Raw genomic sequence first — 23,480 nt, forward strand, 5'->3', positions numbered from 1 at the left:
AGTAAATATGACTTTCCAATTAAAAAAAAAATCTTTTTAAAAATTTAAATTTGTGAGCCCGGCACAGTAGCCTCGCGGCTAAAGTCCTTGCTTTGAATGCGCCAGAATCCCATATGGGTGCCGGTTCTAATCCCAGTGGTCCCACTTCCCATTCAGCTCCCTGCTTGTGGCCTGGGAAAGCAGTAGAGGATGGCCCAAGGCCTTAGGATCCTGCACCTGCGTGGGAGACCCAGAAGAAGCCTGTTGCTCCTGACTTCGGACTGGCTCAGCTCTAGCCGTTGTGGCCACTTGGGGAGTGAATTAGTGGATGGAAGATCTTCCCTTCTCTCTGCATATCCGCCTTTCCAATAAAAAACAAGTAAATCTTAAAAAAAATTAAGTTTGCTTACAATGCATAAATAATTCTAAATTTAACATATCCAATGGCCAGGACTTGGCAAAGCTGAAGCCCTTCAAGTAAACAAAATAATAAATAATTAAAAAAAAAAAAAAAACAGTTTAGTACAAAGTAGCTTTAAAATAGAAACGATTTTTAGGGGTAGACATTTGATTCCATGGTTAAGATGCTGCTGCATTACCAGAGTGCACGGCTGAAGTTACTTCAGACACAGCTTCCTGCAAATGCACACTCTGGGACTGCAGCAGCTGAAGACCAAGGGCTTGGGTCTCTTACACTCAGGGGATACCCAGATGGAGTGCAGGTTCCTGCCTTTGGCCTGGTGCAGCCTGGCAGTTCAGCTCAAGTAAAATGAAAAGAAACAGATTTATTTATTTTTTTTTAAGAAACAGATTTAAATATATGAACTATATATTTTTTCCAGCTGCACTGAGTAAATTATCATTGACTGGGTCACTTTCCAAAAAACTACTATAGCCGAAGTTGGGAGCCAGAATACAATCCAAGTCTCCTCAAGTAGTTGGCACAAACCTAATTGCCCGAGGAATCACACTGCCCCTGGGGCCTGCACTACTAGGATGATGGAGCCAGAAATCAAATTCTTGTACTCCACTGGTTGAAGTAGGCATCTTATCCACTAGGCTAAAAACTCACTCCCCAGATAAAGCTCCAATTTTTTTTTTTATTTGAAAGGCTGATAAGATTTGAGGAGGGAGGATGTAGAAAAAGAGAGAGCGATAAGAAGACAGATTTCATGTGCTCATACACTCCCAAAATGCCTGGCAGGCCAAAGCCTGGAGCTGAGAACTCCATGGTCTCCCTACTGGAGTCATCACTGCTGCCTTGCAGGGTGCACCTGCGCAGGAACCCACAAAGGAAACTGCGCTAGACCTAAACCCAGGTCTCCCAACAACAGTTTAACTGGGGCAATAAATACCCATGTATAAAGCTGCCTAAAAAGATTTACTCATTTGTCTCAACTGAACTTGAACTGTGGCAATACAGCAAGGTGGAGGAATCCACCACAGGGGGAGGGTTTGGGGAGTGGTGGGGGCAATCCCAGCACCTATAAAACTAATGCAATGTAATAAAAAAAAAGATTTATTCATTTGAAAAGAAGAATGACAAAGGGAGAGGGAGGATAAGATAAAGGTATATTCCATCTGCTGGGTCATTACCCAGTTGTCCACAACAGCCAGGGCTAGGCCAGGCCTAGGCAGGAAGTTAGAAATGCATGTATGTCTCCCACACAGGTGAATGGAACCCCATTAGGATGCATGCTTTCACTTTTACTTCTGTGTGTGTGTGTGTGTGTGCACTTCTTTGATTAAAATTGAATTCAACTTAAAGGTTACAATGTTTAACAAAATCCAACAGGGATTACTGACAGAGCTGTTGAAGAATATATACTAACATAATACCAATGACTTTGCATCCAAACCCTGTATTTACTTAAGATAAAACACATGATACAGCAGTTTATTTTGCTGTTTATTAGTTATAATCATAGAAAAAAATGAGACTACCAACAGACATAATACAGGATCGTGTCATATTCCACTGACTCACTTAAGTTAATAAAAGTCAAGGGCCCGGTGGCATGGCCTAGTGACTAAAGTCCTCACCTTGAACGCATTTGAATCCCATATGGGTGCTGGTTCTAGTCCTGGCAGCTCCACTTCCCATCCAGCTCCCTGTTTGTGGCCTGGGAAGGCAGTTGAGGATGGACCAAAGCCTTGGGACCCTGCACCCGTGTGGGAGACCTGGAAGAAGTTCCTGGCTCCTGGCTTCGGATCGGCTCAGCATTGGCCGTTGTGGTCACTTGGGGAGTGAATCATGGGACGGAAGATCTTCCTCTCTGTCTCTCCTCCTCTCTGTATATCTGACTTTGCAATAAAAATAAATAAATCTTTTTAAAAATTTAAAATATAAAAGTCATTTATTCTGTCAGGCAAAGTACTAATTTGATGATGTTGTGTGAAGTCAATTAACCTTCTAAATGTTAGGTTCTTCCACGTTGAATAAGAATAATAATATTCTTCACATAAATAGCAGTTGGCCCAGTGCCTAGTTATAACAACTTCAAATGCTGTTTCTTGCTACCTAGAATAGCTTACATCACACAGAATGAAAACCTGAATTACAGGTTCTTCAAGACAGAACTTGGCAAGATAATTTTTCAAGAGCAAAGTAACTAGAGAGGTAGTCAAAAGTTTGGGGTGCATAAAGGGGAGCAAATCAAGAGATTAAAGATGGCTCCAGAAAGCAGAGATGTGTGAAAGTAGAGGAGTGAGTATGAAAAATGAACTCAACTTAAAGGTTACAATGTTTGACAAAATCAACAGGGATTACTGACAGAGATGACTGTTGAAAGCAGAGATGAATGCTGAGGTCAAACAGGTAAAAGGATTTTTCATCACGTGCAGTCTCAATTGAGCCTGCAAATATACCAGACCCGGAGCCATAGTGTACAGGGTAAAGACCCTGCCGGTGGTGTCAGCATTCCATATGGGCACTAGTCCTAGTCTTGACTGCTCTACATTTGATCCAGCTCTATGCTAATGTGCCAGGTGTGTGCAATGCAAGGACTTTAGCCACTAGGCTACCACACTGGGCCCAAGAATTTCTTAACCATGTGTACCATAAAGCAAATAAATGTTAGTATATTACAAGTACAGAATAGGGGCCATTCGTATCCCACCTGCTCTACTTCTAATCCAGTTTCCTGCTTATAGACTGCTAAAGTAGCAGAGGATGCCCCAAGTACTTGGCCCCTGCACCCAAGTAGCAGACCAGCAAGAAGTCCCTGGTTCCCAGCTTTGGATCAGCTCAGTTCTGGCCATTGTGGCCATTTGGGGAGTGAACCAGCAGACAGAAATCCTCTCTCTCTCCTTTCATTTTTAAATAAATCCTAAAAAAAAAATAGTATAGAATGATTTCTTTCCATATAAGCAAAAATGGAAAGTATAACTGTATGAAGGTTAAATTAAATTGCTCTTAAGCACTTGATTATCTAACTAAGCAAGTTTCAATTCTGAAATTCTACCATCAGTTGTTGAGCCAGATTATTTAGATGGGTGGTATATCACAGTATGATTGTAAAGGAAAGAACGAAGGTTGGAGTAAAGAAAGACATCATTTCAATAGAATACAATTAGCCAATCTGAAAACTCAAACGTTAACAAAACTCATTTACCTGTTTTGAAAAGAACAGCTTTGTGATTCGGAATCATCACTATCGCTGATGACAATGGTATCTCCATCTACACTGGTAATATGTCCATTGGCAAAACCATTCTGATGTGATGGAGGGAGGACTTCCACAATTCTACACTGTAACCTGAAATAAAATTACATAGTTTAACATAAATATCACTTGATATTTTGCAACCAACGTTTCAGAAAATCTAGTTCATTTGGTCAGTAAAACTTGCTTTGTAAAGAGAAACAATTTACTCAAACAAAAAACCTAAAACATCCTATTTAAGCACAGACCAGACATAATTTAAAATGGTTTTTAAGATCAGTTTATCAATCACTATTTAGGATTCCTAGCAATTATATGGTTTATTAAATACTTTGTTAGCTCTGAACTCAGTTCTTTATTTTTATTGGTCCATCAGTTGTAATAATGGGTTTTTATTAATATAAATTTCACAGTCCATCAGTGGCTAAATCCTTGGCTTATAAGCACCGGCTTCCCATATGGGCACCAGTTCATGTTCTGGTTGTTCCACTTCTCATCAGGCTCCCTGCTTATGACGTGGGAAAGCAGTCAAGCACAGCCCAAAGCCTTGGGACCCTGCATCCACATGGGAGACCTGGAAGAAGCTCCTGGATCCTGGCTTAGGATGAGCTCAGCTCCGGCAGCTGCAGCCACTTAGGGAGTGAACCAGTGGATCCAAGATCTTTCTGTCTGTCTGTCTCTGTAAATCTGCCTTTCCAATAAAAACAAATGAGTCTTTTAAAAATAAAAAACAAGTAATATAAATGTCATAGCCATAAATTGTCCTCTTAGTCCAGGTTTTACAACGGTGTTTTCATTTCCAGTCATCTTTAAGTATTCTCCAGTTTCCCTTGTAATTTCTTATCTTATTGGATGTTTGGAAGTACATTGTTAAATCTGTTTCATTTGTTATTGATTCTTAACTTCATTTTGTAGTCAGAGAAAGTACTTTGTGTGATGCTTGTAATGGTTGATTTTAGGTGTCAAACTGACTGGATTAAGAAATACTGAGATGGGGTCGGCATTTAGCGTAGTGCGTTAAGCTTCTGCCTGTGACAGCAGATTCTCATATGGGCACAGAAAATAGGTCCTGTTGCTCCATCTCCTATCTTACTCTCTGTTAAAACAGCTGGGAGATTGCTTCTCGGCCTTTTGGCTAAGATCAAGTGTGAAACACCTGGGAGAGCAGACAGAAGATGGTTCAAATGCTCATGTCCCTGCATCCACTTAGGAGACCTGGGAGAGGACCTTGGCTTTGGCCTGGTCCACCTGTGGCTATTGCAGCCATGTGGGGATACAGAAAATGTAGGATCACTCTCTCTGTGTGTAAGTTGGCTTTTCAAATAAAAAAAAAACTCAGATGACAAAGCCATTATTTGGGGAGTTTTGTGTTTTTTGAAGGAGATTGGTCTGAGTCAGTTGAATGAGTGGGAGTAACGCACCCTCAATGTGGGCAGGCACCATCCAATCAGCTGGACACCCAAAAGGAACAAAAAAGGAAGAACACAGGATGAATCTGTTCTCTCCTCTGGAGCTGGGACACCTTGCTTCTGCCCTTATACTTCGTAACTCCAGAGTTTTTTTTTAATTAATTATTTTTATTTGAAATATTTACAGAGAGAAAAATAGAAGATCTTTCCATTCACTGGTTTACTTTCCAAATGGCTGCAACACCTGGAGCTGATCTGATCTTATGCTAGGAGCCAGGAGCCTCTTCCAGGTCTCCCACGTGGGCGCAAGGGCCCTGAGGACTTGAGTCACCCTCCGCTGTTTTCCCAGGCCATAGAGAGAGCTAGATCAGAAGTGGAGAAGCTAGAAATATGAACCAGTGCACATATGGAATGCTGGCACCACAGGGTGGAGGATTAGCCTACTGAGCTATGACACCAATCCCCATAACTCCAGATTACACAGCTGTTCTTACCCCATTGTGTTCTCAGGCCTTTAGTTTCAGTCTGAGAATTAACTCATTGACTTTCCTGGCTCTGAGACCTATGGTTTTGAACTAAACCATACTACCCTCTTCCCTGGTTCTTCAGCTTACAGATGCTTATTCTGGGACTTTTTAGTCACCATAGTTGTGGGAATAAACCTTTAAAAGCTTCTTCATGGAGTCAGCATGATGGTTCAAATTAGCTAATCCTTTACTTGCATGCACCAGAATCCCATACGGCACCAGTTCACATCCTGCCTGCTCTACTTCCCATCCAGTTCCCTGCTTATAGGCTGGGAAAAGACTGGAGGATGGCCTAAGTCTTTGTGATCCTGCACTCACGTGGGAGGCCCAGAAGAGGCTTTTGGCAACTGGCTTCAGACAGGCTGAACTCTGGTCGATGTGGCCATTTGGGGAGTGTATCAGCTGATGGAAGATATTTCTCTGTCTCTCCTTCACTCTAGAAATCTGCCTTTCAAATAAAAATTAAAAAGAAAAAAACTCCTTCAATGTCAGTCTCAGCAATTACTTATTTATGTTCACTTTAGTTTAAGGAGAGAGAGGGAGAGAGGAATATCTTTCATGGACTAGCTCACTTCACAAATGTCGGCAGTAACCTAGTCTGAGGATGAACTCTGCAGGTCTCACATATGAGTGACTGGGAACCAAGAACTTGGCCGTCACATGCTGCCCCTGAGTGTGCAGCAGCAGGAATGGAGAGTCAAAGCAGAGCAGCTGGGACTTGAACCAGGCATCTGATACTGAATGCAGGTGTAATCAGGCAGCAACTTAACCACTGTGCTCAGCACCCACCCCAACAATTACTTCTTACCTAAAATTAACTGTTAAATAACCAACAATTAGCATTTTTACTGTTTTAAATTGGACCTTATAGTTTCCCAATGTATAAAGTATTTTAAATTACAAAATTTTCCTGATTATAACCTTTTAATTATTTTTAACTGACAAATTGTGCATATTTATGGAGAACTGTGTGATATTTCCAAACATGTTTAATCAGGTAAACCTATATATATCCTCAAATAATTAATATTTCTTTATAGTTAAAGCATTAAATTCTTCTAATTTCTGCATCAGTTTAAAAATTTTTTCTGTAACTTATGTTGCAATTTCTAAAATCTCTTGAGACTCTCCTATTCATTAACTGCATAATGTCTATTCTGTGTTCTTTTACTCTTCTTTTTATTGTTTGAAAGGCAGAGTGACAGTGATAAAACTACCATCCACTGGCTTTCTCCCCAAATGACCACAATGGCTAGGAACGGGCCAGGCTAAAGCCAGAAACCAGGAGTTTCATCCATTCTCCCACAGGGGTGCAGAGGTCCAAGCACTTGGGCCATCTCCCACTGAATTTTCAGGCACATAATATTAGAGCTGAATTGGAAGCACAGCAGCCAGGGCTTGAACTGGTGCCCTCATGAGATGCAGTTACTGCAAACAGCAGCTTAGCCTACACCACAACAGTGGACCTAAATTTCCTGACTTTGTGGGCTGTAATTACGGCCTCTTTTATTACAACTAAAATCTTCCTTTATCTCATTCCTACTGTATTATTCTTTTTCAATGCCTTTTTTTTTTTTTCCAGTGTCACTTGCTTTCTCCAAACACCCTCTTGCTGCTTTTTTTTCCCTTCTTGGTTTGTAACCATGAGTCTATTACAAATTCAAGATTAGATATTACTACTATGGTTGAGGTAATCTCCGCTATTCTCAAAACAGATTTTCAAAACTTTCTCCTCCTTCTTCATGTTCCACCCCCAGCTCTTTAGTACTAGAAAATGAGAAGAAATTTCGACTTCGGACCCTTCAGCTGTTCAACACCAAGTGCAATATTCTTCGTAACTGTTCGTATTTATGTCAAGGCATTTCTCTTCTGCCCCTAGTCTTCCCTTCTTAGCCTGTCCCACTGTTTCTCCTGCTGTGCACCTTCAGTTTTCCACTCCTAAGATGTAATGTTCTCTATCCCGAAGCTTGCAGTCATCTCACCATCTCCAGCTTTCTACAGGCTTCAAGGACAGATTCCTCATCCCTGAGACTCCAAGTCACCTAACCCAGCACAGCTAAGGCCAAACAACCTGAGATAAGAATGAACCAACATCTTGGGTAGTTCCTCAGAGAACAAAGATATGGTAATAGAATACACTCATAATCACACATAATCACAAGGAAAAGACAAAATCAAAACCAAACATGGTGACATCATTTCACACTCACTAGGACGGCTATTTTTCTTTTTTAAAACACAGAAATTATCAAATGTTGCTAAGAACGTAGAAAAAATTGGACCTCAATACACAGCTGGTAAACTATGAGACAGTTCAGAATTTCTAACAAAATTAAACAGAATTATTGTATCACCCAGTAATTCTACTAGGTATATATTCAGAAGAAATGAAAACTGGAACTGAAACAGGTATTTGAACAACAATGGTCACAATGGCATTAACAGCCAAAAAGTGTAATCAACCAAAGTGCCCATCAACAGATGAATGGATTAACAAAATACAATAAATACATAATGAAATATTCAGATCCACAAGGAATGAAATTCTGACATAATATGGGTTCTTCAAAAAGCCTGTGGAATTAAAGAATGCTTACTTTGGTGCAAAAATATTTTGAAACGCATCCATTAATTTTTTCAAGACTCTATGATACAATATAGATGAACTCTGGAAAGTGTGTTCAGTGAAATAAATCACAAAAGGATAAATGACCCCATTTATGTGAAGCAGATAAAATATGCAAATTCATGACCACAAAAAAGTAGGATAAAGGTTACCAGGAGCAGAGAGACCAGTAGAGTTGGGAGTTGTTGCTTAATAGGTACAAGGTTTCTGTTTGGGATGATGAAAAAGTTCTAGAAATGGAGGTAATAGTTACACAACAATGAAACCACTTAGAGCCACTGAATCATACATTTTCAATGATTAAAATGCAAATATTTTTATTTCAATGATGATGAAAAAAAGTTTTCGCTTTTGTAAAATTGACAAAAAGCTCAATCACCAATCCTACATTTGTAGAAAAAAAAAAAAAGATATCCAAGGGTGATTTTCACCCCCCCCTTACTGGTAGAAATAAACCAGTATTTCTAAACAGGAACAACCAGAGGAAGTTAGCTATTAGGTAACTATGTAGTCTGCTGATAAAATAATTGGACAATTTATGACACAAGCTATACAAAAATGAGAGCAATCGACTGGATCCATTTTTGAAAACCCTAGGTATCACATTCAGGGATGATAATAATACTACTGAGGAGGTGACAAAGCAAGCTTTTTAGGCATGACAAAGTTAAAGGGCTCTAACGGCAGAGTCCAAGTGCGTGACCCTGAGTGGTGAGAGTAGCAGTGGGCGATGGGGCAAGCGAGTCCACCCTGCGCTAAGTTACAACTGGTGTGGGGCCTAACGTCATCTGACAACCCATCAGAGGCAGCAATCTACACAGTAAAGTCCACAGAGCTATAGTAATTTAAGAATTATTTTACCATAACTAATTAAAGAAATGTAATTCCCTGACAGGAATCAGGGAGAAGGAAACCAATACAGCAGAGAGGCATCACCTAGAATGTAGTAAATTTTATTAAATAAATTACAGTAGTAATTACCAATGTTACTTATTAACTTGCACCACACTCAAACACAGGTAGCATTCCTTGTCAGTTTAATCGAGGTTAAGCCTCTTGTTGCAACTTAAGCAAACAATTCAAGAAATCAAGACAACATCATTTAAGATTTCCAAAGACAATCCAGTCTGTCTTTCAAATCCATTTGCTATCTTTTCTTCATTCTAAAGATCACTGGGATATAAATAAAGTTACAGAATCATGAGCTAAAACACATTTAAAGGATTAAGTGTACAGAATCTTGTGGTGGTATAGTAGGCTAATCGCCAGAAACCCATATGAGTGCCAGGTCATGTCGGGCTGCTCCACTTCTGATCCAGCTCCCATCCAAGTGGGAGACCTGGAACAAGCTCCTGGCTTTAGACTGGCTGAGCTGAAGCCACTATGGCCATTTGGGTAATGAACCAGTGGATGGAAGATCTTTCCATCTTTCCTTCTCTCCTGCGTAAATCTGCCTTTCAAAATTAAATAAATAAATAAATCTTAAATAAAAAAAAAAAGAGTACAGACCGTTACTGTGTGCTCCATCATTTGCGGACATATTTCCTTTATCAAAAAGGAAAACGGCTGACAAAGAAAAGATGAACCTCATTATCAGGGTTCAAGTATGCCAAATAAATACACACTTCTATCTCTTGCCTCATGTCAATGAACTTTGCAAAAGTGACGAATTTTCCAACAGACCCAGATTTAGGGTACTTCCTTTCAGTCATCAACCAATAATGGTACAGTCAAAACATTAACTGACTCTGAAGTCCATTTGGTTTTAAATTCCCTACTAAATTTATCCAGTGGGAGGGAAGAACATTATCCTCACCCAGGATACATCAGAACTTAAGCCCCAAGCATGCACAGGTTCCTTAAGGTACTACAAATACAAGCACATTTTCCAGACTGTGGAATGACAGCAAGCACAGAATGAAGGCAAAGCGTTAGTTGGCCATAAATCTGTAAAAGTGGCAAAACACATGGAAACAGGCTTTTACAAGAATATCATGGAATGGTATATAACTCCTTTCAAAAGGTGGTGTTTTTAACTCATAGTTTAATTTATGCCTCAAAATAGTTATTTTTATAAATGGACATATTATAAAACATACTAGAAATCCATATGCAGAACCTTTACAAGGCATTTGGGGTAGCAAAAGAAAACTTTCTGAATGGCCTGGGGTCACCTCCTTGAGATAAGGGATTGTGCTCCTGTTGGACTTCCAAACCTGCAATATGCTAAATGTCTGACACATTTCATACCTGTACTGCCTGGGATATCTGCCTCATTCACCTTTTATTTTCTAGTAATTCAGGTAGAAAGCAAGAAAGTCTGGTTAATTTGAGGTTTAGAGCTTAGAGAAAAAGTAAGGAGGTTGGGGGCCCGGCGGCATGGCCTAGCGGCTAAAGTCCTCGCCTTGAAAGCCCCGGGATCCCATATGGGCGCCGGTTCTAATCCCGGAAGCTCCACTTCCCATCCAGCTCCCTGCTTGTGGCCTGGGAAAGCAGTCGAGGACGGCCCAAAGCTTTGGGACCCTGCACCCGCGTGGGAGACCCGGAAGAGGTTCCTGGTTCCCAGCTTCGGATCGGCGCGTACCGGCCCGTTGCGGCTCACTTGGGGAGTGAAACATCGGATGGAAGATCTTCCTCTCTGTCTCTCCTCCTCTCTGTATATCTGGCTTTCCAATAACAATAAAATCTTTAAAAAAAAAAAAAAAAAAAAGTAAGGAGGTTGGGACAGGCATTTAACTTAGCAGTTAAAAACACCTGTATGGTTCAATTCCCAGCTCTAGAGTCTGAATTCAGCTTCCTGACACATACTTGCATAACATGGAAGGCAGTAGTGATGACATGAGCAATTAGGTTGCTACCAGATGTGGGAAGCCTATACCGTGTTTTCTTTCAATAAGAATAATATATATACTTTTGGAAGATTCATTGATTTTTATTGGAAAGGCAGATTTACAGAGAGAAGGAGAGACAGAGAGAAAGGTTTCCATCCGCTGGTTCACTCCCCAAATGGTTACAATGGTCAGAGCTGAACTGACCTGACCTGAAGGTAGGAGTCAGGGGTCTCCTCCTGATCTCCCACATGGGTACAGGGTCCCAAGGCTTTGGGCCGTCCTCATCTGCTTTCCCAGGCCACAAGCAGAGAGCTGGATGGGAAGCGGAGAGCTTTCCATTGCTTTTCCAGGTGATTTAGAAGACATGTGGATCAGCAGTATGGCAGTTGGAATGCAAAACAATGTTCTACTACGGGATGTTGGTAGGAAGATGACCCGAATCATTGGGCCTCTGCACCATTTGGGAGACATGAATGAAGCTCCTGACTGCTGGCTTTGGTCCGGCCCAACCCCAGTTGTGGCATTTGGGAAGTGAATTAACAGATGAAAAATCTCTCTTCCTCTTTCTCTCTTCTATTTTCTCCTTCACTCCCAAGTATTCTATCTTTCAAATACGTAAGTGCTTTTTTAAATGAAAAATTAATTTTATTTAAGTGTTTAAACATTCTTAAGAAGTCATGATGTTGGAGCCCGGCGGCGTGGCCTAGCGGCTAAAGTCCTCGCCTTGAACGCCCCAGGATCCCATATGGGTGCCGGTTCTAATCCTGGCAGCCCCACTTCCCATCCAGCTCCCTGCTTGTGGCCTGGGAAAGCAATTGAGGACGGCCCAATGCTTCAGGACCCTGCACCCGCGTGGGAGATCAGGAAGAGGTTCCTGGTTCCCAGCTTCGGATCGGCGTGTACCAGCCGTTGCGGCTCACTTGGGGAGTGAATCATCGGATGGAAGAGCTTCCTCTCTGTCTCTCCTCCTGTCTGTATATCTGACTTTGTAATGACAATAAACAAATCTTTAAAAAAAAAAAAAAAAACTCCACCCCTCTACAAATACCAGGGTCCTCAAAAGTTTCATGGGCCTGGCTAAAGTCGTTGCCTTGAACATGCCGGGATCCCATATGGGTGCTGCTTCTACTCCTGGCGGCTCTGCTTCCCATCCAGCTCCCTGCTTGCAGCCCGGGAAAACAGTTGAGGGCAGCCCGGGAAAACAGTTGAGGACAGCCCAGGGCCTTGGGACCCTGCACCCTGCACCCATGTGGGAGACCTGGAAGAAGTTCCTGGCTCCTAGCTTCGGATCAGCACAGCACCAGCCGTTGTAGTCACTTGGGGAATGAATCACTGGATGGAAGATCTTCCTCTCTGTCTCTCCTCCTCTCTGTACATCTGACTTTGCAATAAAAATAAATAAATCCTTTTTCTAAACTAATTAATTTTAAAAAGTTTCATGGAAAATGGTGTTGTCTTACAATTCTATTTTTCTGCACACTCTATGAAGTACCCTCACAGAGGATGTCTGAAAACTAGTTAAGTATGCCCTTTACCCCATATGATAACCCTGTTTAATCTAGCACAATAATTTTCAAAAAAGATCGTCAATTGGATATCTTGTTTCAAGATTCTATCCCGGACCCGGTGGCGTGGCCTAGTGGCTAAGGTCCTCGCCTTGAATGCACTGGGATCCCATATGGCTGCTGGTTCTAATCCCGGCAGCTCCACTTCCTCTCTATCTCTCCTCCTCTCTGTATATCTGACTTTGTAATAAAAATAAAATAAATCTAAAAAAAAAAAGATTCTATCCCTTCGAGTTTTATTTTCTTTATAGTAGTGATACATACATGTGATTGTCTTTGGATTCGTATTTGGCTCTCATACATTAGGATGCAAGTCCCCAGTTATATTCTCTCCATGTTTTCACTACTACCTGGTTCATAATACTCACTAAAACCATTACATAAAATTTGCTTTGTGTATACTCTCAAGTGCTAAATCAGAAAATTCATTTCAAAATTAAAAAAAAAAAGCCAAAAGCAACAGCATTTTTCATCTCTGGAAATGGGGTCAAAAGAAAACCAACAAATTAGTAAAAATTCTTGCTTTCTCTAGGCTTGCAGTCACCTCTTCTTGCCACTAGGTAGCATTCTTTCACATGTTGGCAAAACATTTGAAAAGAAGAAAGGTTAAACATTTCAGAGTACACAAGTAAAGTAACTAAGACAACCATGATAAGCATGTTGGTTTCAGAATTTGAATAGTGGTGCTGGCACCATGGTGGTGGAAGACTGAGCCTCCACCTGTGGCACTGGTACTCCATATAGGTGCTGGTTTGTGTTCCAACTGCTTCACTTCCAATCCAGTTCCTTGTTTATGTATGGCCTGGGGAGGCGGCTGAAGATGACTCAAGTCCTGGGGTCCCTGCACCCATGTGGGAGACTCAGAGGAAGCTCCTGGACTTCAGGCTTCAGATAGGCTTAGCTCCAGTCACTGTGGTCATTTGGGGAGTGAACCAGTGGACGGAAACCTCTCTGTCTCTCCTCTCTAACTCTGCCTTTGAAATAAAAATAAAAATAAATTTAAATTTTAAAAAATTCAAATAGCAGGGTAACCTGTTCATTGCATATTTCCTCCTTCTGATCAACAAATAGAAGAAGACAACTTTCACTCAGCAAGCAATATGATTTGCACCATGGCTAGAGGAAACAATTAAAAACTCAACTACATTTAGAAATTATAAAAATATTCAAGTAGTGAAAAGTAAAGGGGTTTAATAAACCTATCAGTTATCATGTGTTAATACAGTTGGTAAGTTATCCTTCAGTATCATTTGCATGATCATCTATTCCTCTCCAACGGAAGCATGGTGATTCTGACAGTGCCTGAAAGCTTCTCCACCCCTCAAGACCTTGGGCAAGTCTGAACTAACTAACCTCTGTATATAGGTTCCTAATTGTGAAATGAGCTCCTGTGACAGATTTTATAACATGGGAATTAAATTTTAAAAGTACATGTAAAAGGGCCCGGCGGCATGGCCTAGCGGCTAAAGTCCTCGCCTTTAACGCCCCGGGATCCCATATGGACACCGGTTCTAATCCCGGCAGCTCCACTTCCCATCCAGCTCCCTGCTTGTGGCCTGGGAAAGCAGTCGAGGATGGCCCAATGCATTGGGACATTGCACCCGCGTGGGAGACCTGGAAGAGGTTCCAGGTTCCCGGCTTTGGATCGGCGCGCACCGGCCCGTTGCGGCTCACTTGGGGAGTGAAACATCGGATGGAAGATCTTCCTCTCTGTCTATCCTCCTCTCTGTATATCCAGCTTTCCAATTAAAAAAAAAAAAAAAAAAAAGTACATGTAAAAGGCCTGGCGTGATAGCATAGCAGCTAAAGTCCTAGCCTTGAACGTGCCGGGATCCCATATGGACGCTGATTCTAATCCCGGCAGCTCCACTTCCCATCCAGCTCCCTGCTTGTGGCCTGGGAAAGCAATAGAAGATGGCCCAAAGCTTTGGGACCCAGCACCCATGTGGGAGACCCGGAAGAGCTCCTGGCTCCTGGCTTTGGATTGGCTCAGCTGTTGCAGCTGCTTGGGGAGTGAACCATCAGATGGAAGATCTTCCTTTCTGTCTCTCCTCCTCTCTGTATAAATGACTTTCCAATAAAAATAAATAAAAATAAATAAATCTTAAAAAATGCACATGTAAAAAGCTTAGTAGTGCCTGCACATAGCTAATTCTCAAAAGTGTGCTGGTATTGTCATAATTGCTTAAACTGCTAAAATAAAACAACAAACTCTCAACAACAGTGACTGATTTAAAAAACTAGTGATTGGCTAGGAAAAAAAAAATGAGTCAATAGAGCTGGCCGACTTCACTTGTCTTTGACTACTTTAGGAAGAATTTAACATTCACAGGGTGTTTTAGGTGTCAGGTGTTTTGCTAACAAATATTAACCACTGTGGCAGATTGTTGCAATTATTGAACTGAATCATACCTCTGATCTCAGCTCATGCTGCTTTTGGATTTAGTTACATGACTTACAGCAAACACTAGCAACATGTAGCACAGTGAATCTCCATTGTGCTTATAAACTGGAAACCCATCTACCACAGTGGCCAGCCTGAAAACCACGGTCATATGGAATGGCCTCTGAGATCCAAGATGTGTAAACCCATCATGTATTCTAAGACCTAAGACAGACAAGCTAGTCCCACCTAAGTCAGTCCAAACCATAAGAAGAGAATACTGTGGCCAACTACAGAGTCGCAAAAATATTTGCTTAGACTACAAACCCTTAGAATGGTTTGCTTCAAAGTAAAAACAAGTACAACTGCCAGTTTTACAGCACAGGAAAAAGTATTCATAAAACTAGCAGGTCAGTTTGGTTCTAGAGTTCTTTGCACTGTACTGATACTGCATTCTCTATGTTGAGGTTCTAGATAAAAGCAGCAATCTTTCTGGTGGTTTTATTTTGTTACTTCAATTTAACTCTTTCTTTTGTAGTAAGACTTAGCACACCATGGTCCATCAATACGCAATCAACAAGGATTCTAAAATTTGACTATTCAATTTACAATGATAATCCAAGAGCCAATTAATATGCAAATCTCAGTGTCTGACTTTATATATAGCAAACATAATAATATAAAGATTATTACACTGACTTAAAATTCTAAAGAACAGCTATTCCAGATAGCTTATTTTAAAAAACCACCAAAATTTGTAGCCAAAATTAATCAAGAGTTAAAAACTAAAGACAACAATTATTGGGTGTTGTTTAGAACATTCCTTGGTTTCTAGCTGGCAATTTTGACCTTACATAGGTCAGAAATGTGAGATGGCCAAATAAAAACCCCTTTATCTGATGTTTGTTGCTAAATATTCTAGGCTATCTTTGAGCCTAAATAAGGTACCTGCATTCTGGAATCCTTTTTATTTGTCTACATTTTTCTATTTCTTCAAATTTCTAACCCCTTTCAAAAAATATCTACCTAATTATTTCTACCTGGACTGTTACTGGTACCTAAGCATGCATATATTTGACTCAAAATTATTGCTAAGTTCATCTTATGTTCTAAATACACTTAATATTTCCCTTTCAAATAAAAATAAATAGATCTTTTAAAAAATGTATAAGTCAATTTTACCACAATCAGCATCCTATCATTTACTACTTGTAAGACTGAAGTTCCATGACTCCACTGTAATACCTATCTCTATAATAGTGCAAGGGTAAAGAGATGAACAAACACTGGTGGAGCAACCATCAAACAATTATTAATTCTTTAGATTTCTGCTTCCTCATTTATAAATGCACACAGAAAGTTCTAATTTCCTACATACTGATAAAATGTATACACATAGCACTAAGAGACCTGACTTACAGTTCAGTGTTCTTTTTATAAGAGTACCTGTTCCTCTTATGGTTCTGTATGCACAGAGGAAGCAGCAGAGCACAGAGCACCTGGCAGGCTAAGCCTGTAGTTATCAGGGTAGGGAGAGTAAAGAATCAAACTGTGCAGCCTTTCTCTCCCCTGCCTCGACCATGCAGTCAGCTGTTCTCTTCACTACTAAGCCACCAATGACATAGAATCTTTCATCTTTTGTAAGAATCTGCTAGTTAACTGCCTAGTTCAAGCCTGAAATTTTGGGGGTTAAGCCACAGCTAGAGATGCTGGTTTCACTCATCAATCAGAGTGCTGCTTTAGACCCAGCTTCCTACCAATGGGCCTGAGAAGCAGCAAGTGATGGCCCCAAGAACTCGTACCCCTGACGCGTACATGAGAAATCAGGATGGAGTTCCTGGCTCCCCTGTCCTATTTGTTTTTAAGTCTTTCTGAAAATCTAGAAGCCATAAGTATGATGCTAATTAACTTGCCAAAAAGTGATACAAGCAACAAGTAAATGGCAGAGGTACAATTCCAATCCAGTCAAATACAATAAATATAAATATATATATAAAAATATATATAAATATATATAAAATATATAAATGAATATATATATAAATACATATATAAATATATATACATATATATTTAGGTTTATATGTTAAGTTAATTTAATGGACATTTACATGAAAAGGGTAAAGGCTGAAGAAATGCAGGCAAGCAATTAGTGCAGTTTAGTTAGGACACCACTTGGGACATCCAGATCCCATATCAGGTTCCACTCTAGGCACCATTTCAAATTCCAGCTTCCTGCTAATGTGCAACCTGTGCAGGGAGGGGAGTGCCAAACAGGTGATGAATTAAGTACTTGGGTCCATGCCACTCATGTGAGAGACCTAGGTTGACTTCCTGGCCTCTAGCTTCAGCCTGGCCCCGCCCCAGCTGTTGTAGGTATTTAGAAAGTGAATCAGCAGGTAGAACATCTGTTTCTCTTGTCTATGTTTCTGACTGCTTTTCAAATAAATAAAACATAAGCAAAGAAATCAAGTCATATTTCAAGCAATATCAAATTAATTTTCAGTGGGAAATTAATCAGAAAAATATTAACTTCTATTTGAACCACTTGAATTAAATCCATCATTATTCCTCTAGTAAAATGTTACTATGTTCTACTTACATAAAAATTCAAAATGTATACAACATCTATATACACACACACACCCAAATGATACTTGTTTTTTAAAGTTAGTTATTTGAAAGGCAGAACTATAGAAAGACAGACAGATTGATCAGTCGTTCTTCCACGCTCTGGTTTACTTCCTAAATGGCCTCAATGGCCAATCTGGGCCAGGCCAAAGCCAGGTGCCAAGAACTCCATCCGGGCCTTTCAAGTGCATACAGGAATCCACATTTCAGCCATCCTCTGCTCTTTTCCCAGGGGCATTAGAAGGCAGCTGCACTGGAAGCAGGGTAGCCAGCACTCAAAAGTGTTGCTCAGATGCGATATTGGCATTGCAGATGGCAGCTTAAACCTGTTGCATCACAACACTTGTAGCAGTCGATCAAAAAGCTGCAAATGTCTAGCATTTAATTAGCATCTATTACAAATATATTGAAGTCAAGTCAAAGGAAAAATGAGGAGGGGTAAGGTTGCTGCTTGGGACGCTGCATCCCGAGTTCGGGTCCTTGCTGCATTCCTGATTCCAGCTTTTGTGAACACACCCCCTGCGAGTGACAGTGACAGCTCAAGCACTTGGAAGCCTGACACTCAGGACTTCAGGCTATGGTGGCATGTGAGCAATGAACAAGTGGACAGAATTTCTCTCTGTCTCTCTGCCTTTCGAATACAAAGAAAATCCTTTTTTTAAATATAAAACAGTAAAATGAGCCAAAAACTGGTATAAGCACATGAAACAGTGAGATGTCATCAGGTCTAGCAAAGGTTAAAAAAAAAAAAAATCAAATGTTCAGTGTTAGTGTGAATGTCAAAACCACAGGGAACATGGAAGCTCCTGAATGACTTTACTCCAAAGTTTACCTTTAGGAAGTCTCTCGATTATATGAACATGAACATGAATTTGCACTGAACACGAGCATCTTTATCCTGGGAAAGTGTAACCATGACTAGTTTTTACAAAGAAGCAAGTAGTTTGTATTCTCCATCAGTCACAAGCACTTTCCATACTAAGCCAATTGAATCCTTAACTATGTAACTGTATTAGAGAAAGACTTTCATAGATTGCTTTAAAACAAAAACATTCAGGAAGGTTATATTTAAGGAGGAGATGATGGGGAAGCTTTATATATGATCAGAGATTAAGAAAGGGTTAGTATTGGACTGGCATTGTAGCACAGTAGGTTAAGCTGTTGGCTACAACCCTGGCATCCCACGTGGATTTCAGTTATAGTCCTGGTGCATTTTAAAGTGTTTTCTGCTTTTTTAATCGGAAAGGCAGATTCACAGAGAGAAGGAGAGACACAAAGATCTTCCATCTGCTGGTTCATTCTCCAACTGTCTGCAATGACCTGAGCTGAGCTGATTTGAAGACAGAAACTAGGATATATTTTTTTTAAGATTTTGTTTTATTTATTGGAAAGTCAAATATACAGAGAGGAGGAGAGACAGAGAGAAGGATCTTCCGTCCGTTGATTCACTTCCCAAGTGGCCGCAACAGCCAGAGCTGTGCTGATCCAAAGCCAGGAGACCAGAGCCTCTTCCAGGTCTCCCAGGCAGGCACAGAGTACCAAGGCTTTGGGGCTGTACTCAACTGCTTTCTCAGGCCACAAGCAGGGAGCTGGATGGGAAGCAGGGCTGTCAGGATTAGAACCGGCTCCCATATGGGATCTCAGTGCGTTCTAGGTGAGGATTTTAGCCGCTAGGCCACGCCGCTGGGCCCAGGAGCCAGAATTTTCTTCTGGGTCTCCCACGCTAGTGCAGGATCCCCAAGGCTTTGAGTTATCCTCTACTGCTTTCCCAGGTCACAAGCAGGGAGCTGCAAGGGACCTGGAGCAGCCAGAACACAAACGAACCTCCATATGCGAGCCCAGCTGGTGCTTGCAAGGTGAGCACTCAGCCACTAAGCTGTTGCGCCAGGCCCCCAGCTCCCTTCTAGTATGCTAGAAAAGCAGTGAAGACAGGCTCAATGCTTGGGTCCCTGTATGCATATAGCGGTTCCAGAAGACATTTCTAGTTCCTGGCTTCACCCTGTCCCTGCCAGGCCCAGGCCATTGAGGCCATTTGGGAGTGAAATCTATCTGGAAGATCTTACTCTGCCTTTCAAAAAAAAAAAAAAAGGCCAACATGTATAAGTCAAGCTTAAATTTAAGACACTACATTTTTAGATATAAGCTAAATTCCTTATGTTAATTAAGATTTATATATCACAATGACTTGTTAATTAGAAAACATTTTTCACGTCAAGCCAATAAAAGCAATGACTAGAATGAAATTTATCACTGTTTTCAAACATGTCCTTATTAGTCATTTTGGTGAAGCAGATCAGAACACAAAAGTCTCTTGTTGAGGTGTACCATCAAGCATGACATTCAGCAGGGGCTGATGCTGTGGCTCAATAGGTTAATTCACTGCCCGCATCCCATGTATACAGACACCTGTTCATGTCTTGGCTGCTCCAGTTCCGATCTAGCTCCCTCCTAATGTGCATGGGAAATAATGGAGGATGGGCAGCACCCATGTGGGAAACCGAGAAGCAGCTCCTGGCTTCAGTGTGGCCAGCGCCAGCCGTGGAGGCTATCTGGGGATTAAACCGGCAGACAGAAGACTTCTCTTTCTCTGTAACTCTGCCTTTCAAATAAATAAACAACAAAAAAAAATCTTAGCAGATCACCAAATATATTATCCTATAAAAAAAAAGAAAAAAAGCTTCCTGTGGAATCACTGGTAATATACTGCGTTTCCTTTCTCTCTTTTTGTTTACCGCTTTGATGTTTCTAGAATAAAGACAACATTTTCTGAAATTCATTAGACGCAGGAAAAATTTCACAACTTTCACTATTTGTTGCTTTCACATTTTTTAAAAGAACTTACTCAATTAAATAAATTTTAAAAATTAAAAAAAAGAACTTACTCAATTATTTGCTGAAATTATACCCAAACAAGTTTAGAAGTTTAGAATGTAATAAGAACATTACTTGGCTTTTCAGTCATTGTGGAGTAGCACTTAACCAAAATACACTGTATTAGCTGAAGACATTTCTTGAAAATTGCGTATGAACTTCTAACGACTATCTAAAATTAGACATCAAAGAACACAAACTTTTAATTGCTGAAGTTTAAAATCCAAAAGAAAAAAAAATCTACATTCAGTTCAATGGAGGGAGGGGGAAAGAAATAAAAAGTTACTCCTCCCAAAGTCAAGGGGCTGTAAACACTTAATGCAAGTAAAATTTATCATCATAAATGTCAGTGACAAGGCAATCAAAAATGCAAAACTTCAGGAAAGCACTGATAATTTTTAACTTAGTGTCATAAATTATGTCATTTTTATACAAATATGAAAAATACACTCAATATTGAAATCTTGAGCAATAGAGAACACTGATTTCCATCCTTTCTTTGGGACAACTGTACAGTTAAGTTTGTAAAATTATCTTAAAAAAGCAAAAGAGAAAAAAAAGTAAAAGAGAGGAGTTAGGTTAGTGGAATATAAAACTCAGTCCTAAATTTTGTTAAATGAAATTCTAAAATAGAAACATATTTAAACTATCCAAAAATAAAACCAATGAAATATAAAAATATATTTTAAATATCAGGCACGACAATAAGGACATGAGTAGGATAGGATTGTTTTTACTCATACAGATGAAACTACCATATACTGGGCCTTACTAGAAAATAAATGAGATATGAAGGTGGTTTGCACAGTAAAACACTGATATCTAAGATATTTTAAATGAAAAAGAGTAAGGGAAAAGGGATAATATTTTTGGCTGTTCTACTTTTAATGTTATTTCCTGTTAAAACACCCGGAAAAAGCAGTGGAGGATGACATGACTGCTTAGGCCCCTGCTACCCATGTGGGAGACTTGGATGAAGCTCCCAGCTCCTGGCATTGCACTGGCCCAGCAATGGCCAGTGGAGGAAAGATCTCTCTTTCTATCTCTCTGAATTTCCCTCTCTCTCGGAAATTGACTTTTTTTTTTTAAGATTTATTTATTTTTATTGTGATCTACAAAGAGGAGAGACAGAGATCAACATCTTCCATCTGTTGATTCACTCTCCAAGCGGCCACAATGGCTGGAGCTGAGCCAATCTGAAACCAGGAGCCTCTTCCGGGTCACCCACATGTATGCAAGGTCCCAAAGCCCTGGGCCGTCCTCTACTGCTTTCCCAGGCCCAGGCCACAAGCAGGAAGCTGGATGGGAAGCAGGGCTACTGGGATTAGAACCAGTGGCTCATATGGGATCCTAGAGCGTGCAAGATGAGGATTTTAGCCTCTAGGCTACAGCACTGGACCCAGAAACTGACTTTTAAAAGAAATAAAATAAATTGTAAAGGAGTAGGGTGCAGGGAAGAAGGTGCAATTGTGGCATAGCAAGTGGATCAAGTGGATGTTCTGTGACACAGGTATCCCACGTGGGCACCAGTTCAAGTTCCTTCGGCTTTATTTCCAACCCAACTCCCAGCTAATTATCCTAGGAAAGCAGACAAAAAACAGCCCAAGTCCCTGGACTCCTGCACCCCCCAAGGGAGAACCAGAACAAACTCCTGGCTCCTGGCTTTAGCCTGACCCAGACCTAACTGAGGAACCATTTGGGAAGTGCTCAGTGGATAGAAGCTCTCTTTGTCTCTCCTTCTCTAATTTTGGCTTTTAAAATACAGAGGTGGGCCTGGCAGCGTGGCCTAGTGACTAAAGTCCTCACCTTGAACACACCGGGATCCCATATGGGCGCCGGGATCCCATATGGGCGCCGGTTCTAATCCCGGCAGCTCCACTTCCCATCCAGCTTCCTGCTTGTGGCCTGAGAAAGCAGTCGAGGATGGCCCAAAGCTTTGGGACCCTGCACCCGTGTGGGAGACCTGGAGGAGGTTCCAGGTTCCTGGCTCCGGATCGGTGCAGCAGCGGCCGTTGCGCTCATTTGGGGAGTAAATCATTGGACGGAAGATCTTCCTCTCTGTCTCTCCTCTCTGTATATCTGACTTTGTAATAAAAATAAATAAATCTTTTTGAAAAATAAATAAATTAAAGAGGTGATGAATGTGTCTTACATATACACATATGAAGTACATATTTTTGGTGGCATACGTCGAATTACTTAGAAAGATATACAGGACACAGTTAACATCAGCTCTAAGAGCAATAACACAGCTGGAGGACAGTTAGAGAAAAGGCCTCTTTGAGTCACCCTTCATATATTTTCAATTTTGAGCAATGTCAATATATACTGATTAAGAGAAAAAAAAGTTAAAAGTACTTTACCTTGCACCATTGCTCCTAATGACTTCCACAGTTTCTTCAACAAAATATCGGTCTTTGATATATGCAAAAATGTCATCGCAGACTTCATGTAAGCGTGAACGACAGGTAAAGCTGGCCAAGCATAGCACTGGAATAATTAGTGGTTCTGGAAAACTCTGAAGATTCTGTCTTGCTTTCTTTTCTGACTCAAGTGCTTCCTGGTATGTCAGTCCAGGTCTACCCGTCACAGCACAACTCCACACAAGGCTGTTGCACAGGATGGTTCGTTCAAAGAAGTCACTGATTAAAAAACGGAAACAAAAATCCATTACCTATCATTTCACACAATTCATCTTTGAAGCTGATATTCTTATCAGCACATTTCGTGTCTTTAAAGCAGAGTTTTATACAGAATTACAGAATCCAAATGTGGGCTTAGTAATTAATTGGTCAAGTTATATACATCAAAAGAAACCTAAGAATAAAAACTAGGCATTTATATTTTTTAACACAAAGGCACAGAAGCAAAACTTAAATTTCAAGTTATGGGCCCGGCGGCGTGGCCTAGCGGCTAAAGTCCTCGCCTTGAACATGCCAGGATCCCATGTGGGCACCGGTTCTAATCCCGGCTGCTCCACTTCCCATCCAACT

General features: G+C 40.7%; 1 protein-coding gene across 4 annotated transcripts in view; it reads right to left on the reverse strand.

The window, feature by feature from the left end:
* Positions 1-23,480, reverse strand: part of BAZ1A (bromodomain adjacent to zinc finger domain 1A) — a 93,853-nt gene that overhangs the window by 57,218 nt on the left and 13,155 nt on the right. For all 4 annotated transcript variants that reach the window (XM_058666337.1, XM_058666335.1, XM_058666336.1 and 1 more), the window contains exons 2-3: positions 22,851-23,129; positions 3,594-3,737 (exon numbers count right to left, since the gene is read on the reverse strand). In XM_058666337.1, coding sequence (XP_058522320.1) covers positions 3,594-3,737; positions 22,851-23,129 — 423 coding nt within the window. The remainder of the gene's footprint in view (positions 1-3,593; positions 3,738-22,850; positions 23,130-23,480) is intronic.

Source organism: Ochotona princeps, chromosome 6 (assembly GCF_030435755.1).
Source record: "Ochotona princeps isolate mOchPri1 chromosome 6, mOchPri1.hap1, whole genome shotgun sequence".
In the NCBI taxonomy this organism is placed as follows: Eukaryota; Metazoa; Chordata; class Mammalia; order Lagomorpha; family Ochotonidae; genus Ochotona; species Ochotona princeps.